We start from the raw sequence: 18349 nt of genomic DNA on the forward strand, positions 1-18349 counted from the left end.
CAAATCCTTTTGATCAAACAAATATTTCAAACTTTTATGGTCACTAAACACTGTGAACGTGCACCCATATAAATAGTGCCTCCAAATCTTCAATGCAAAAACAACAGCAGCAAGCTCCAAATCATGAGTAGGATAGTTTCTCTGATGAATCTTCAATTGCCTTGAGGCATAAGCTACATCTTTCTTGCGTTGCATCAGAACACATCCCATACCTTGGTGAGACACATCACAGTAAACTCCATATGGTTCTTCTGATTGCGGTAATACCAATGCTAGTGAGGTTGTCAACTTTCTCTTTAGGAACTGAAAATTTTCCTCACACTTCTCTGTCTATGCGAACGGTTGATCCTTTCTAGTGAGTGGTGTCAATGGAGCCACAATCTTAGCACAACCTTCAATAAACCTCCTGTCGTACCCTGACAGTCCTACGAAACTTAAAGTAAGAGTAATAACTGCACCAGGTTTGCACTCAACTCAACCTACATGATAGAACTTGCTTTGTCATGTTTCTGTGAAGAAAGTGTCGTCTATCCCTTTTCTTTGACAGTTATTAAACTTCATCCAGTCTTATCCTGAAATCTACCAGGCGAACATCTAATGCTCTTCTTAAAAAGCTCTCCACTTAGATCCTTACATGAAATCCTTTATTAGTCTCATGTCAATCCATCCATACTCATCATCTTCGAGTTAACACCAACACATAGCTTCTGTGTCCTTGGAACCATTTCCTAAATTCCATGTCGTCATGATTTGCTTCAACTCTGCCTGACAATCCGTCATCTCGAAGATCTTTTCCATTTTCTTGAATCCACTAATCAGCTCTTTTCCCGAGTTCTCATCACCTTTGAACTTTGGAGGATGGTAACAACGAAAATCTTTAATCCTCTTGACTCAATAGCACATAACTCTATTTCCCTCTTCTCCAGATCTCGTAGAGTCTTTGCAGTTGTTTGTACAACAGCAGAAACATCCAGTTATTTGTAGCTTCAACCATTTGATCATCCCCACTGACGTTCATTCTTGCAACGTCGTTCCTTCTTGGAGGTAGTGTTTCCCCAAAATCAACACCAAGAAGAGTGTTAACGCTACAATGAATAATTCTAAAACTAACTTTTGAATATATCAACACATAATAACTATCCCTGATCTGACAACTCAGACCAATTACCCCGACGCATGATCAGATAACGACTCCCAACTTACAGTTGGCCTACAATCTATAACCAAGGCTCCACAGCCCCCAAAGAAAACCAAACCAAAGCTCTGATACCACAATGTAACACCCCGATTTTCAAAGCGAGGGTATATTTTTTTTTTCAAAACAAAGTCATGAAACAAAGAATAATTAAGGAAAATACCTTCGGATAAATATTTAAGTCGTAACACAACAACAACTAAGTCAACATAATTTACAAGCAGCGGAAAAGTTTTGAAATACGAATCCAAAGTATTTACACTTCAAAAAGTAGTACATAGACCCCATCATAATAAAACGTCAAACAGATAATACTAGTATAGGTACAGTTTTCCAAAATAAAATAACTGCAACCGAAAAAGAAAGACGTCTAGTCCCTATACATCAACCTAATCTGATCATCCTACCAAAAAACTATACACCCTGAGTGATCTCCACGCGCCCCGTGAGATCCTCCTACATAGCTCCAGTCAAGCATTCCCATCCGTAGGGTACGAACCGACAGGATCGTCCTGGCTCTCATGTGAGGGCAAAGCCCAGATTTCCAAAATAGTTGTAAAGGGTCATCAACCGAAATTAACAGATAACACATAACATTTAAGTTTTAAATGCACAAAATAACCTTTCAACTAAGCATGCACCTTAAAAGGATTTCTCATATGCTAAAAGTTCATGTAATGCTTGCCAATTAAAAATGAAATCAAAATGAAGTTCTCAAACCATCAAGTAATACATAACTGACCAAAGCATTGATAAATCAATTGAGCAATCGATTATCTAACTCAAAATAAGGATTTCTACTGAGCCAATTGATTGCCAAATCGATTTGGTCAGTTTTTGCTGAGTTCCTGTGTTGCCAAATCGATTTTGTCAGTTTTGCTGAGTTCCTGTGTTACCAAATCGATTGCCAAATCGATTTTGTCAGTTTTGCTGAGTTCCTGTGTTACCAAATCGATTGCCAAATCGATTTTGTCAGTTTTGCTGAGTTCCTGTGTTACCAAATCGATTGCCAAATCGATTTTGTCAGTTTTGCTGAGTTCCTGTGTTACCAAATCGATTGCCAAATCGATTTTGTCAGTTTTGCTGAGTTCCTGTGTTACCAAATCGATTGCCAAATCGATTTTGTCAGTTTTGCTGAGTTCCTGTGTTACCAAATCGATTGCCAAATCGATTTTGTCAGTTTTGTTGAGTTCCTGTGTTAAGGCCAATCGATTTCCAAATCGATTTCTTAAAAGATTTTGAAAGACATATTTATACAATCGATTAGGTTAAAATAGTGAAGTTCCTGCAACTCATCCAATCGATTGGGAAATCGATTTCCCTGCTTATTCTTCCAAAAATACTTAAACTAATTCAATCACACTCACACATAACTCCAAAACTTAACACTTAGCAATTCCCACACAATCACCACGACGAATTGGTTTTCGAAATAGTTTTACAATCCATCGCACTCACACACGATAATCAATACATAACACTTAGCAATTCCAACACAATTACCACGACAATTCCTATTCAAACCACTCAATCATAAACTTGATTCAAACACGACTCGTGTGCCAAGCACCCTAATGCAATGCGTATATGCCAAAATGCATGGACTCGGAATTCCAAATCAAAACCCTCCTCGAAGGGCCGTAAATCATAATTGTACCGCCTATCGCAGGCCAAAGTACCAATTACCGAGGTGCCACCTATCACGGGTCAGCACGATTTACTAAAAGAAAAAACGTAAATCGTAAATGTACCGCTTATCACAGGCCAAAGTAATGTTTACCGAGGTGCCACCTATCACGGGTCAGCACAACTTACCAAAACGTAAATCGTAAACGTACCACCTATCACGGGTCAGTACTGTTTACCGAGGTGCCACCTATCACGGGTCAGCACGATTTACTAAAAGAAAAAACGTAAATCGTAAATGTACCGCTTATCACAGGCCAAAGTAATGTTTACCGAGGTGCCACCTATCACGGGTCAGCACGATTTACTAAAAGAAAAAACGTAAATCGTAAATGTACCGCTTATCACAGGCCAAAGTAATGTTTACCGAGGTGCCACCTATCACGGGTCAGCACGATTTACTAAAAGAAAAAACGTAAATCGTAAATGTACCGCTTATCACAGGCCAAAGTAATGTTTACCGAGGTGCCACCTATCACGGGTCAGCAAGATTTACCAAAATGAAATGCATGAGCATACACTGACTCCATCCACAACAATCGTTAAGCAAATGCAGATATTAAAAGATTCCCCATTTTTAATACTCGTTTAACTCTAATGGTTTTCAAATTCCACACAAAACAAACTCAAACCTATTATCAGATCCAATCCATAACTCACACCAAAATACATCAATTCATTTCTCAACAGAATCCAACTATACACACAACAAATTTCATCAATATTAATTGAGAACACGTCGAATACGAAGAACACAAATCAACACAATCCACCACTCAAACACAACAAGTCTCATTTACTCAAAATCATACACACATGAGTTTAAATTCATTTTCCACGAAACATTCATCAATATAACCCAAACCTAACTCTAAGATTTTACCCATAAAGCCTTAGATTCATTTTCCCCCAAATCAACACTCAAATCCTAACAAAATTCTTTTCCACACAACCACAGATAAGTCCCTAAATGCAAACTAAAAGTTTGGAAGGAGCCCTTACCTTAACGTTAGCTTTAACATGTGTTTCCGGTACTGCGAGTAAATTTCGATAAAATCTCCGCTCGCAACGTCGCTTCCAAATTTAGTTCACTAGCACCGTAGCATGGTAGTGAGCAACTTTCCCTTCTATCCCTTTGCGAAACGAAGCTTAGATCTAGAAGAAACGAGAAGGTTTGTGTTTGACGGTTTTAAAATCCCTAACACCGTTTTTCTTCGTTTTCGAATCAAACAAGAAGAATGAAGTTGAGTAATCTTCTCTTTCACACTCTCCAAACCTTGGATTTCTAATCTTGAAGAAAGGAACGAAAAAGAAAGCAAAACCAAGAAGAAGAAGAAATGGGTTTCGCGTAGAGGCAGCAGAGGAAAAAGATGGAAATTCTGGATTTTCTTTCTTTCCTTTTTCCTTTCTTTGTTTTTCCTTCCTTTCTATTTCCTTTCTTCCTTTTTCCTTCTTTCCTTTTTATATTTTTTCTTTTCTTTCTATTTCCTTCTCTTTTCCCTCCACACAAACATATAAATATATATATATATATATATATATATATATGTTAATTATAACTTAACAAATATCTCAAAATATCTAGATATTTGTTAAATTACCATTTCACCCGTAACGCATTAAATTCTCCGTAAAGGATTCACCGCAGTTAATTTAATTTATTTATCGACGAGTAATTCTAAACGGCATCAAAATATCATTTAGATCATATAAACTCCAAAATATTATTAACTTTGGCTAAAAAGCCTCCGAGCCAAAATTTAAAATACACAAAAATACATAAAGTGTACTTTAAAATTATGGGTCTTACAGATTGATTTTAGTGTTGTGACGATCATTCTTGAAACTGAAGATCATTCTCCGTTTTGTCCAGAATATTCTTGTTTCTTTATCTGTTTAGTTTTTATCTGATTTCTTTGCTTTGCTTGATTCCTATATTTGATTAATACACTCAAACACACATGTTAAATACCGTAACACTTAGAATCATAATTAACATTATGAATTAACTTTTTGTTTGTTTTCATCAAAACATTAAATTGAGATTTTTGTCTCAACAATCACTTTATAAAGAGTGTCAAGCTCTTGTGAAAAACACACTAAAATTAGATGCAATTCTCAACTTTCTCTCATCTCCCATTTCTTTATATGCCTTCGATATTTTTAGAGTGGTTCTAATACTATCATTATTGCGGTTTTACAGCGGTTTTTGTGTCGTAGATCTTTCGATTTATGAGTGGTGTTAAGTACCATACTTTTTAAGTGGTTATTATAGTCATATTGAGGGTATAATTCTAGAACCGTTTTCAACAGGAAATTGAACTTCGATACAGTTTGTAACTGAACTGTTTTATCTTAGAGATGTCGTGGTTGATAGTCTGATTATAAACTTTTTTGCAATACCGCAAAATGTCTTAAAGAGAACGACTTAGTTCACGACTCAATTCAATAATATCTTTGGTACTAAAAAGTTATTTTAAACGACTTTTTAAAACTCAATAAAGAACATAGAACAAGCCCAAAATATTTGCTTGTATAAAAGTAGACATAATCAACTTAATCATAACTAACATAATTATGATAATTACGCCTTTATTTGAGTGTTCCTCAAATAACTAACATAATCAACTTTCACTTAATCTTAACTAACTTCTAACTAGCTCGAAATAATTTTGACATCTATATAATCATATATATCGTATTAATTTTTTAATGAAGTTATCTAATGAAGACCATCTCAGATGGATCTTGTCACCGACTTCTTCCTTTGTCCGCCTCCTTACACGTTGTGCTTGGAAAATTGCTTGCTGGTGTTGCAATTGTTCATATATGGTGTGTTCTTGTAGTGGCAAATCTGACTTTGTGTCTGAATTGAGATTTTGTTCAAATATGATTCCAAAAGAGTAAATGGTTTAGTGGCAAGAGAGTATACATATCAACTTGATATGTGATGGGCATAAGTTAGTTAAGTGTTGTACGATGAAAGACTAATTTTTACCACTAGATAATACAATTCTAGTAAATCTAATGGTTGACTCGCCACACTAAATCTATTTCCTCTCATTCCCCTTCCCCACTCTCTCTACTGTTCTTTTCACCCGAGTTTGTGAGAAAACGGAAATTAATTTGTGACAAGTGATACCTCACCGCCCACTACCTCACACATGTTCATTAATTCTCTTCCCACTTCATCGGGGAACTGATGGGAAATTCAACAACAAATAACAATAACAACTCTAATAGAGCAATATGCAGCGCATAATCAATTTTCCAAACTTGCAAGAATCTGTGAGGAGCAACAACAAATAATCTCAGCAACTAAAATCACTACCACAAAGGACACAATAATTTTTAACGTGGAAAAACCTTCTCAATGTGAGAAGTAAACAACCACGGGACCAAGCCAGTAATAGAGCTCCACTATGATCAAAATATGGATACAAGAGAGTTTCAAATATGGCACAAATTCGTGCTCAATAACCAGCCAAAAAACAGCAAGGTAACCAGCACAACAATCAGCCAAAACAATGAGAAAACAAGCATAAAATTGAGAACAAAGTTCAGCAGAAAAACCAGGACAAACTGCTACTGTCCGAGGTCAATTTCCCCCACCTCAGACCTCTGCTCGATGATCCAACCGGTCAGATTGAAGTACCATGAGTCACGAACCTGTTGTCCAAATTGCAGCCCGATCCGACGGTGAACAAAGGAGAAATGGCGAATCTAGTGCAGCTGCTCTGTTTTATGCGTAAAATGGGTTTTGCTCTTCCTCTCTCACTTTTCTCTTTGCCTCACTCTCAATTCAGCTCTCTGTCTCTTCCTAATCTGACCTCTCTCCACTTGGTTAAGTGAGACACATGGGCTTGCACATATTGGGCCTTTCTCCACATAGGAAGGGAGCCCAAAACCCAACATATCTCCCCCTCACAATTATGTGGAGGTGACCGCCAAACCGGCGATCTCACAACAAGTTTCAAACTTGCTTCTCGGTAATGCCTTTGTCATCATATCAGCACCATTATCATATGTGTGAACCTTGGCCAATTCCAACAACCCAGCATCCAAAGCATCACGTATCCAATGATACCTAACATCAATGTGCTTGGACCTAGAATGAAAGGTTGAATTCTTACCAAGATGAATTGCACCTTGACTATCACAAAATAGCAAGTACTTATCTTGAACAAAACCAAGCTCCTGCAAGAATTTCTTCAACCATAAAAATTCCTTGCATGCTTCTGTAATGGCAATGAACTCTGCCTCAGTAGTGGACAATGCAACACATCTCTGCAATCTGGATTGCCATGCCACAACTCCCCCTGCAAACTTAATCAAGTAGCTTGAAGTAGACTTTCTGGAATCAATGTCTCCAGCGATATCAGAATCAGTATATCCCACAAGAGTAGGCTTATCACCTCCAAAACAAAGCCTCAAACTGGTAGTACCACGAAGATACCTCAAAATCCATTTCACCAGCATTCCATGCTCTCTACCTGGATTAGACAGAAATCTACTAATTGTACCAACAACATGTGCAATATCAGGCCTTGTACACACCATTGCATACATTAAACTACCCACAACAGATGATGCATAAGGAACTTGTTGCATATCTGATTTTTCAGCTTCATTGGGAGGACTCTGACTAGTGATCTGGAACCTCTGTAACACTTTTTCAACATAGTGTCCTTGTGACAGCCAACGTTTCTTCTTGTTCCTGTCACGCATGATTCTTATACCAAGAATCTGCTTAGCAGCTCCCATGTCTTTCATGGCAAATGACTCGCCCAATTGCTTCTTCAACCTGTCAATCATGGAAATATTTTTCCCAACAATAAGCATGTCATCAACATACAATAACAGGATAATGAAATCATCATCAGCAAACTTTTTAACAAAGACACAGTGATCAGAAGTAGTCTTCTTGTAGCCTTGCTCACACATAACTGACTCAAACTTCTTGTACCACTGACGCGGGGCCTGCTTCAAACCATATAGACTCTTTCTGAGCCTACACACATAGTCTTCTTTGCCTTTAACAAGAAAACCATCAGGTTGCTTCATGTAAATCTCTTCCTCCAAATCACCATGAAGGAAAGCAGTTTTTACATCCATTTGCTCTACCTCCAAATCAAGAGTAGCAGCCAAACTCAACACAGTTCTAATGGATGACATCTTCACCACAGGAGAAAAAATCTCATTGAAATCAACATCCTTTCTCTGTCTGAAACCTTTCACAACCAATCTGGTTTTATATCTTGGAGATGTAGAATTGCTTTCTTGCTTCACTCTGAAGATCCACCTGTTTTCCAAGGCCTTCTTTCCCTTAGGTAGTTTCACCAAATCAAAAGTGTGATTATCATGCAAAGACTTCATTTCATCTAGCATAACATCCAACCACTTCTTCTTTTCATCACTCTCCATGGCTTCATCATAACATTCAGGTTCGCCTCCACCAGTCAAGGTAACATAGTCATCAGAAGGATACCTGGTGGATGGTTTCCTCTGCCTAGTAGACCTCCAAACTTGAGCTTGAGGTGGTTCAGGAGCATCACCAAGATCCTCATCTTGTGACATCTCATGTTCTTCTTCAGCATCATCATTAGGAACATCAAAATCATCTCCAAGCTGCTGATCACCAACATCACCATGTTGCTCATCATTCTGAACATTATTTTCAGCAGTATCCAGATCATGTGTAGGCATCCGAACTGGATCAACATCAGACAAACCATTATCAATCTCAGGTGTAGTCTTCTCCATCTTATCAATGTCTTCAATGGTTTGGTCTTCCATGAACTTCACATCACGGCTTCTAACAGCTTTCTTCTCAACTGGATCAAACAGCTTGTAGCCAAATTCATCCTGACCATAACCGATAAAGATGCACTGTCTTGTCTTCCCATCCAACTTGGATCTCTCATCCTTTGGAACATGCACATATGCTTTGCAACCGAAGACACGCAAATGATCATACCTGACATTCTTGCCAAACCAAATCTTGTCTGGCACCTCAGCATTCAAAGCAGCTGCAGGACTCAGATTAATCCTAACTCTTCAATCAATGTCCTGTTCATTCTCTCTGCTAAACCATTCAGCTGAGGAGTTTTAGGAGGAGTCTTTTCATGTCTGATACCGTGCTGCTTGCAATAAACATCAAATAGTCCACAATACTCACCACCATTGTCAGTACAAATGCATTTCGACTTCTTGTATGACTGTCTCTCCACCATATCATGGAACTCTTTTAATTTCTCCCGAACTTGGTCTTTTGTCTTCAAAGCATAGACCCAAAGCTTCCTGGAACAATCATCAATAAGAGTAACAAAGTAAAGTGCACCACTAAATGACTTTACCTTCAACGGGCCACAAACATCATAATGCACCAATTCAAGCAACTTTGACTTCCTTGAGGGAGGATGTTTCTTGAAGGATACTCTAGTCTGCTTACCAGCCATGCAATGAGAACATTTCTCCAACTCTGCACTCTTTAATCCCGGAAGTACATCCTTTTTAGCTAAACAATTCAGCCCCTTTTCACTGATATGACTAAGCCTGCGGTGCCACAAAGAAGCCTCCATATCCATGGCATTCACACTGTCTTTAGCAACCAATGCTTTAGTCCAATACAATTTATTAATTTTCTCCCCTCTGGCCACAACTAAGTTACCTCTGGTGAGTTTCCATTTTCCTGAACCAAAGTGATTATCGTAACCACCATCATCAAGCATCTGCAAAGAGATCAAATTAAAGCGAACATCTGGAGCATGTTTGACTCCTCTAAGCAACAACTGCACTCCCATGTTGGTCTGCAAACAAACATCACCAATACCAACTACCTTGGACACACCATCATTACCCATCTTCAACACTCCAAAGTCACCAGAAGTGTAAGATGTGAAGAACTCCTTCCTTGGTGTAACATGCAGTGTAGCACCACTATCAATAATCCACATGCTCTCATCTGATACAAGATTGACTGAGTCATAGTCACGAAGAATAATTAGATCATCACAAGTAGCAGTAGTAACACGGTCATCATCATCATGATTCTTATCTCTCTGCTTACTGTTATTGTTTTTGCTCTCCCTTTTCCATATGAAGCAGTTCCTCTGTATGTGCCCCATTTTGTGACAATAATTGCACTCCACATTCTTGTATCTGGACTTCGACTTACTTCTGTTGTTCTCTCTACTCGCACTTCTGTTATTCTGTCTATTCCCTTTCGGTTCCTTTCTTTGACTTCGGCCCCTGTTCTCAGTGACAAGTACCTCTGAATGAGATGAAGTACCTTGTGCCTTCCTTCTCATCTCCTCATTAAGAACACTTCCCTTTACACTTTGCAAAGAGACAACACCATCAGAAGCTGAGTTTGTAATTGAAACCCGAAAAGTTTCCCAAGAATCTGGTAGAGTATTCAGTAGCCATAGTCCCAACACTTCATCATCAAATTTGATACCCATACCTGACAATTGATCTAGGAGCCCTTGAAAATCATTTAAATGATCTGAAATAGAAGTCCCCTCCTTGTACCTCAAATTCATCAAGGAGTTCAACAAATACAACTTATTATTCCCTGATTTAGAAGCATACAAAGATTCAATCTTCTTCCACAAGGATCTTGCATGTTCCTCATTAGCAATGTGATTATAAACATTGTCTTCTACATATTGCCGAATAAAACCACAGACCTGCTGATGTTCAAAGCTCCAATCCTCATCAGTCTTGGATTCTGGCTTCTCAGTAGCAAACACAGGAAGATGCAAATTCTTCACAAATAACATACCTGACAATTGATCTAGGATCCCTTGAAAATCATTTAAGTGATCTGAAATAGAAGTCCCCTCCTTGTACCGCAAATTCATCAAGGAGTTCAACAAATACAACTTATTATTCCCTGATTTAGAAGCATACAAAGATTCAATCTTCTTCCACAAGGATCTTGCATGTTCCTCATTAGCAATGTGATTATAAACATCGTCTTCTACATATTGCCAAATAAAACTGCAAACCTGCTGATGTTCAAAACTCCAATCCTCATCAGTCTTGGATTCTGGCTTCTCACTAGCAAACACAGGAAGATGCAAATTCTTCACAAATAACAGATCCTTCATTTTTCCCTTCCATAAGTGATAATTAGTGCCATTCAAACAAATCATTCTATTTGTATTTGCCTCCATCATTCAAACAAGTCAAATAGCCCCTTAACCAAAGAGCTCTGATGCCACTATGATGGGAAATTCAACAACAAATAACAATAACAACTCTAACAGAGCAATATGCAGCGGATAATCAATTTCCCAAACTTGCAAGAATCTGTGAGGAGCAACAAGAAATAATCACATCAACTAAAATCACTACCACAAAGGACACAATAATTTTTAACGTGGAAAAACCTTCTCAATATGAGAAGTAAACAACCACGGGACCAAGCCAATAATAGAGCTCCACTATGATCAAAATATGGATACAAGAGAGTTTCAAATATGGCACAAATTTGTGCTCAGTAACCAGTCAAAAAACAGCAAGGTAACCAGCACAACAATCAGCCAAAACAATGAGAAAACAAACATGAAATTGAGAACAAAGTTCAGCAGAAAAACCGGGAAAAACTGCTACTGTCCGAGCTCAATTTCTCCCACCTCAGACCTCTGATCGACGATCCAACCGGTCAGATTGAAGTTCCATGAGTCACGAACCGTCTGTCCAAAGTTCAGCCCGATCCGACGGTGAACGAAGGAGAAATCGCGAATCTAGTGCAGCTGCTCTGTTTTATGCGAAAAATGAGTTTTGCTCTTCCTCTCTCACTTTTCTCTTTGCCTCACTCTCTGAATTTAGCTCTCTCTCATCCTAATCTGACCTCTCTCCACTTGGTTAAATGAGACACATGGATTTGCACATATTGGGCATAAGTTAGTTAAGTGTTATACCATGAAAGACTAATTTTTACCACTAGATAATACAATTCTAGTAAATCTAATGGTTGACTCGCCACTCTCTCTACTGTTCTTTTCACCCGAGTTTGTGAGAAAACAAAAATTAATTTGTGACAAGTGATACCTCACCGCCCACTACCTCACACATGTTCATTCATTCTCTTCCCACTTCATCGGGGAACAACAACAACACCAATGACCTTCAATTCACCAGCACCACGACACAACGTCTTTGGTTAAAATTTTGGGCTTCAACGAAAATTTTAAACACAAGTTTTTGAATTAATTGGAGACTATAAAAATAACAAGTGCTGGTAGACATGTTAACATGATTGAGTTTGAAGGGAACAAATCAAAGGTAATTGATAGTAACAATGATAATGATGGTAAGGAGGAGGAGGCTGTAGAACTAGAAGGTTCTTAAACCAGCAGGTAGAAAATGAAGATTTAGGTTTTAGGATACAACCAAAACTGAATTGGAATACTAGGAAGAAAAAAATCTATGTTTTTGATGCATTGAAAATTCTGTTCTATGGGAGAATTCTCGTGAAGGTGAAGGGGAAATGGAAGTGAGGGGGAAGAAGGTGGAGAGGGAGTAGATCTAGTGTGGATGGTGTATTACATTTGATGGAACCTAATAAATCAAATGGTGAATATATGTCTTGCACCATGCACCACTTAAGTGACTTGTGCACCTTAGAAAAGACTTTTACAAAATAAAAAGCTAATTTTCTTTTGAATCAGACCAATTTGTTCCGGGTATGGCGGTTTTAGTTGGTTCAACCGAAATTTGACGGGTTCATTAAAACGAATGGTTTGATAAATTGGTCGAATAGGTCATAGTTTCAATTCTCTGTGCGACCTGCGGATCTGGTTTTAAAACTACGAATGTAGTTGGACACATCAACATTAAAAAAATAAATAAATAAAAAGACTATTCATATGTTTCAAAACATAAAAGATTTGGGACAAATTTTTTTTTACAAGACTCTTACCATTAAATAAGATAAATAACTAAAAATATAATTTTTTTCAAATCTGTTTGCTATATAAATGAATATTTAATTCTTCTTTAAATCATTTAGTATATAAATGAATATTTAATTCGTCTTTAAGTATAAATTTAAGATCTTGCAGTTTCTTACTGAGTCAAATTGATATTTTTATATATTAATATATTATATATAAATTTGAGTACATTTAATATTGTAAACAAAAACAATTTATGATTTTTTGAATTTTTATTGTGATTTTGTATTGGAAATTGAATAATATAATCGTCTTAGTTAAATTATATATAAAAAAGTCATATTTTTTTATTGACGTACACTTATTTTAATTATTTATAAAATATTATATCTTATATCGATATCAATTTTTAATACCATACTCGTATATCTGCATCATAAATAATAATATCTTTTAAATATGATATAAATTTAAAAAATTTAAATGATAGAGAGATTACATTATTATTTTGTAAATTTAAAAGACTTAATTAATCTATTTTTCTAATTTTAATGACTAAAATTCCTATTTCCTTTTGGACAAAAGAAAAGATTACAGTAAATGTTTGGCTTGAAAAAAATAATTTATATTTTGGCGGTTTTTTATTTATTTTAATTTTGAATATATAAGGATGAGTAAAAAAAATGCATAAGGTACACCTCAGCTCATCTATTTCAAAACTTCTGCGAGAAGTTTTGTAATTACTAATCAATATAGCCAGAGCCACAGTACTAGTGTTTAAGCTCATTGGTCGCATTCCGTTCATTATATCCCATCGGAGCTTCTTCTCTTCATCGCTGGCACCGGAAAACCTAATTCCGGATGAGAAAATCAACCAGAATATCTTCTATCGGCCTCGGCCAAGCTTCAGAACTGGTAAATTTATTTTCCCCTTTTTTATCCTCCCTCAATTACCTGTTTCGTTTTCACCTTCTCGGTTTCATTCACGCCATGGAGACCGCTTTCGCCCCAGTAGAACGATTGCCGGCAGCTCAGGTGAATAGAGGTAACAGATTCAGAAAATCGCGGCAGACTCGGTGGTTGGAGTTGGAGTAAGCGGACCTTACTGAATGGCGAGGCGGCAGGTAACCGCCTGTAGAGTGACGTCATGAGGAAATTTAAAATTTTGTGTCTCACACGGTGAAAGCGAATACATTAAAAAGAAATGACTGAATTACGCATTAAATTTTGATTTTTCGTTTTTTCTTTTCCAGGTGGTGAAGAATTTCAGCACTAGATTTTCTCTCACTCCGTTCGCGAAGCGAGTTCAGCTTCTAACGGCGGAGCAAAGATTGGCCATATCGCGAACTGGATTTGGTAACTTGCTATCGATTCCAAACCATACTCTGAACAAGGTTTTCCTTACGGAGGTGATGGAGGCTTGGAATTCCGATCGGCAAGTTTTTGAGGTTGGTTCTGGCGAAATCGCCATTAGTTTGTTGGACGTTGCTCTCATTTTGGGGATTCCGGTGGTTGGACACCGTGTGGAGTTGAAGGAAGAGGAATTGTTTTCTGATTTTGAAGGGCAATATGGGGCTTTACCTGGGAAGAGAAAGGTGGCTATGGCTACTCTTGAAGCAAGGCTTGATACCATTGGGGATGTTGTGAGTGACGATTTTGTGAGGAGCTTCTTGCTTTTCACTATTGGGACTTTCCTTTCTTCCAATGATGGGAAAGTAGATTCAAGGTACTTGTCCTTTCTTGGTAATTTGGATGGGGTTTCTTCTTTTGCTTGGGGTGCTGCTGTAGTTGAAGATTTATGTCAGTGGCTCGATAAGAGAAAAGAAAACAGTGTTCAGTATGTGGGTGGTTGTCTTATATTGCTCCAAGTAAGTTTCATATGTCATTTATATATTATCAAATTTCTTTAAATTAAGCTATATATGTTAGAATTGAAGTCATATGCTAAAATTGAAGTCTTATATATCCAACTTAAATAGATATGCACTGCACAATCATCCATGATCTCATAATTTTGTTTACGCTGGTAGTGCATATCTGTTAAACTCTATACATTACACACTTTAGAAATGCATGAAAATAAGAATCATTTAGCTGTATTCTTATATTTGTTTAATGTTTACAAGATTTGGTATGGTAATCAAGACAATGAAAAAATAATTAGGTTTGTAGTTGGATGGACCAAAACGATATTCTGTATGATGTTAATAACAGTATAAGAATGGAAAATCTTTTTCCAATGCTAGTCAATCCTTCTAAGCATAGTATGTCTTATCTGTTTATGTAAACTTTAACATAATGAAAATGTTAACCATTCAAGAGTTAAAAGTTCAACACCGTATCGTCACTTTTTATTTCTGAGAAGTCAAATTTTATTTAATTCTCTAAATGGTAATGTAGTTCTCCAATTATTTTTTTGGTATCGATTTAGTTCAGATAATATCTTAACTGAATTAAGATTGACGTGTTTGTGATCAATTGAGGTAAATAAATTATCAACAACTAAATCTATGTCAATTCAATACTTCAGTCTCTGAAGTTACTTTTTTTTCTTCAATAATTAGAATGATTATAAAAGGCTATATGTGTGAATTAGTTTTCGAAAGTAAAAAGAATAGCAGCAATGTTTGTAAAGTATGTCAATGCTTTTGTTGATCAAATGTTTTTTTTTCCACGTTACTGGGGACAGACATGGTCCTATGAGCATTTTGACATGGCACGACCACATTTGCAAAATCACGATAGGGCCTTTCCTCGTGTGTGTCGATGGGATCATAGTAAATCTCACCCAAGGCAACGGAGTACTTCAAGGTTTAAAGATCTTCATGAAGACCAGGTAACTTTAAAACTTGCTTACAAATTGTTGAATGCTGAGTTTAAAGATTCATTGACTCCCTGTATAACATGAAAAGTAGAGAAAAGATTCTTTAATGCTATATTCTGTCCTTAATAGACGATCTAATGATTTAAAGTTGCTAAATCCTTTCACTTCTGAAGCCCTTTAGGATTTAGTCTAAATCTGCAGCTTATGTATTTGGTCTTTGAAATAATGGTTTCCTAACTGGCGTTGGTATTGGCATTATATATAGCATACTAAAACTTCTGTATTTTATGTCTTATGTATATATTTTGCAGATAATTTGGAAACTCCAACCTACTTCTGAAGAGTTACAAATTAATATAATAAAAGAAGCAATGGAAAACTATTCCGCAAGCACGTTAACTAAAGTGAGTTACAATTTCTTGCTTTCTATTTATTTATGTTTTTGTTTTATCTATGTCTGGTGCATAAAACTTTAGGCTTCATTCTAAGGTCATTCTATTTATTTGTCCAATGTATTACTTATTTAGACAAGTATCTTTTTTTTGAAGTTTAAATATATCATTTTTCTACCGTTTTTTCAATGCTTCTATTGGAATGTGGCTGTTAGTTCTCATTTCACTTCTGATTTACTGAAAGTTGGACATGGACAGGTTTCGGGTGTCGAGGTAGACTCGCAGCTTAGCATCTCTTGTGGAATACATAGAGAGGACGAGGTTAATTTTGAGAATCTGGTAGTAGAAGACACTCCCACAAGGTTGAGCACATGTGATGAAGGTAAAGAGGAACAATTCCAAGCTGAAAAACTCATGGTGGAGGATTACTTCACAAATTTGAGCATGTCTGAGAAAGGTGGTAGAGAGGATGTATTGAAAACTAAAGAACTCATAGTGGTTGAAACTCCCCCTAAGTTGAGATCTGATGATGTGAGATTTTATTTGCTTTATATTTATGTCTTGTCCGTCTATAGTATGTATGTGCACAATGGATCATCACATAAAAAAATTACTTTTTTTGATTAACAGGATGATTTAAGGAAGAAAAATATCATGTTAGAAGAGGAAAATACTGAATTGAAGATGAAAATAAGCCAACTAATGGAAGAATTTGAAGTTCTCCATAGACAGAATATAGAAAATATCCAAGTCAAAAAGCAGAATGATGAGTTGAAGCAAGAGCTGAACATCTTGAGAGAAGAAAATAGAAGTTTAAGTAGCTTTGCGGCCCAAATTGAACTACATATTAAGGATTACCAAACTAGTACAAATGAGTAAACATGCTATCCTTGAATTTAGGTAGGTAACTGTATATAATATTATTTGTGTTAGTAGGTCCTTTTTAAGTGAAACCACGTAGTTCTTGTGAGGTAATGAGAATTGTTCATTTTTATTTTTGTTGTATATTATGTGATAGATAGATAGCTCATGTACTCCAAAGTCCGAATGCAAGGCTTTGGAGTTCAAAGAATAGGTAACCATTGATCCATTCTTTGACTAATGAAATTTATGAATTCATCCTTATGTTGATGGAATATATACTATAATTATCTTTTTAGTATCTTGTAGTTATGTTTTTTCATTATGGGTGTGCTTTTTTCGACCTAAAAAAAATTATTTTTATTTAAAAATATATTAGAGATTTTAATAATTTTTTTTTAATTTCTGTTTTTTATTATCATAAAAACGATTTTTGAAAGAAAAAAATGATTTTTAAATTGTTTGTATATAATTATGTAGAAGTGATTTTTAAAACTAAAAATTACTATATAAAGTATATAAAAAATTGATTTTCAAGAAAATGTAATTGTTTGAAAAAACGCTTTATATTATTCTTTTAGATACACCTTTTAAATATATAAAGCACTTATCTGATAAGTTTTTAAATTAATACACTTTTATAATATTTTATTTTATTTAAAACTCTTCATTATATCTTAGGCTAAATTACATTTGTGGTCCTTTAACTTAATTTCAGGTAACGTCTTAGTCCTTTATCTTTTTTTTTTCTTCCGATTTAGTCCTTTATTCCTAACAATATCAAATAAAATATAAAAATATGAGTTTATTTGAAGATTTGCGTTACGAAGTTGATGAAATTTGTATTATATTGAAGAATATAATTAATTTTATGAGTTTTGATTGAATTTTTTTTTTGAATTTTTGTATTAAAAAGGATAACATTGTTGAAATTTTAAAACATAAAATATCAAATTGTCACTTAAAATTAAAATAAAGGACCAAGTCGGAAAAAAAAAAAGATAAAGGACTAAAACGTTTGAAATTAAGTTAAAGGACCACAGATGTAATTTAGCCTATATCTTAAATAAAATTTGTATATTAAAATATTCTATTTTTTTTTCTATCTTCAAGAAGTCGTAAGGCGGGAGGTCGCATCACGCCCAACCCGCCATTTTATTTTATTTTTTTAAATAAAATACATCTGGTAAATTAACGCCGAGTAGATGTGTCAAAATAATCCTCCTAACTTTTCTCTGATTGTTGTTGTAAAAGAGGAGAAATAGGAGACAATTGTTTAAATAATATATTAGGTTATTTGTTTTGACACATCTTTTTAACCACATTAATTTGATTTTTTTCTTTCTTCATTTAAATGTATTTTGTTTGATTTTATTTATAATATAATTTTTTTTAATTATTATTTATTATTATTTATTAAATTAACAATTAATCATTGTTATTAAAAAATAAAATAAAAAATAAAAGGGCAAAAAATAGTGAGATT

General features: G+C 35.5%; 1 protein-coding gene across 2 annotated transcripts; it reads left to right on the forward strand.

Moving 5' to 3' along the window:
• The first annotated feature begins 13499 nt into the window (after window positions 1–13499).
• Window positions 13500–17161, forward strand: LOC101506078 (uncharacterized). Of its 2 annotated transcripts, none has more exons than XM_004514684.4 (6): window positions 13500–13701; window positions 14040–14654; window positions 15476–15622; window positions 15922–16014; window positions 16261–16533; window positions 16633–17161. In XM_004514684.4, the coding sequence occupies exons 1-6, from the start codon at window positions 13648–13650 to the stop codon at window positions 16879–16881; spliced, it is 1431 nt and encodes a 476-aa protein (XP_004514741.1). In that variant the 5' UTR covers window positions 13500–13647; the 3' UTR covers window positions 16882–17161. The 2 variants fall into 2 exon arrangements, with proteins under 2 accessions (XP_004514741.1, XP_073225841.1); XM_073369740.1 differs by lacking the exon at window positions 13500–13701 and adding an exon at window positions 13713–13910.
• Window positions 17162–18349: the final 1188 nt, after the last annotated feature.

Source organism: Cicer arietinum, chromosome 6 (assembly GCF_000331145.2).
Source record: "Cicer arietinum cultivar CDC Frontier isolate Library 1 chromosome 6, Cicar.CDCFrontier_v2.0, whole genome shotgun sequence".
Taxonomy (NCBI): domain Eukaryota; kingdom Viridiplantae; phylum Streptophyta; class Magnoliopsida; order Fabales; family Fabaceae; genus Cicer; species Cicer arietinum.

Coding starts and splice junctions, on each gene's coding strand:
- LOC101506078 (XM_004514684.4), top strand. CDS start 13,648: ATGAGAAAATCAACCAGAATATCTTCTATCGGCCTCGGCCAAGCTTCA. Junction 14,655..15,475: donor GTTGTCTTATATTGCTCCAA/GTAAGTTTCATA, acceptor TACTGGGGACAG/ACATGGTCCTATGAGCATTT. Junction 16,015..16,260: donor CCGCAAGCACGTTAACTAAA/GTGAGTTACAAT, acceptor GGACATGGACAG/GTTTCGGGTGTCGAGGTAGA.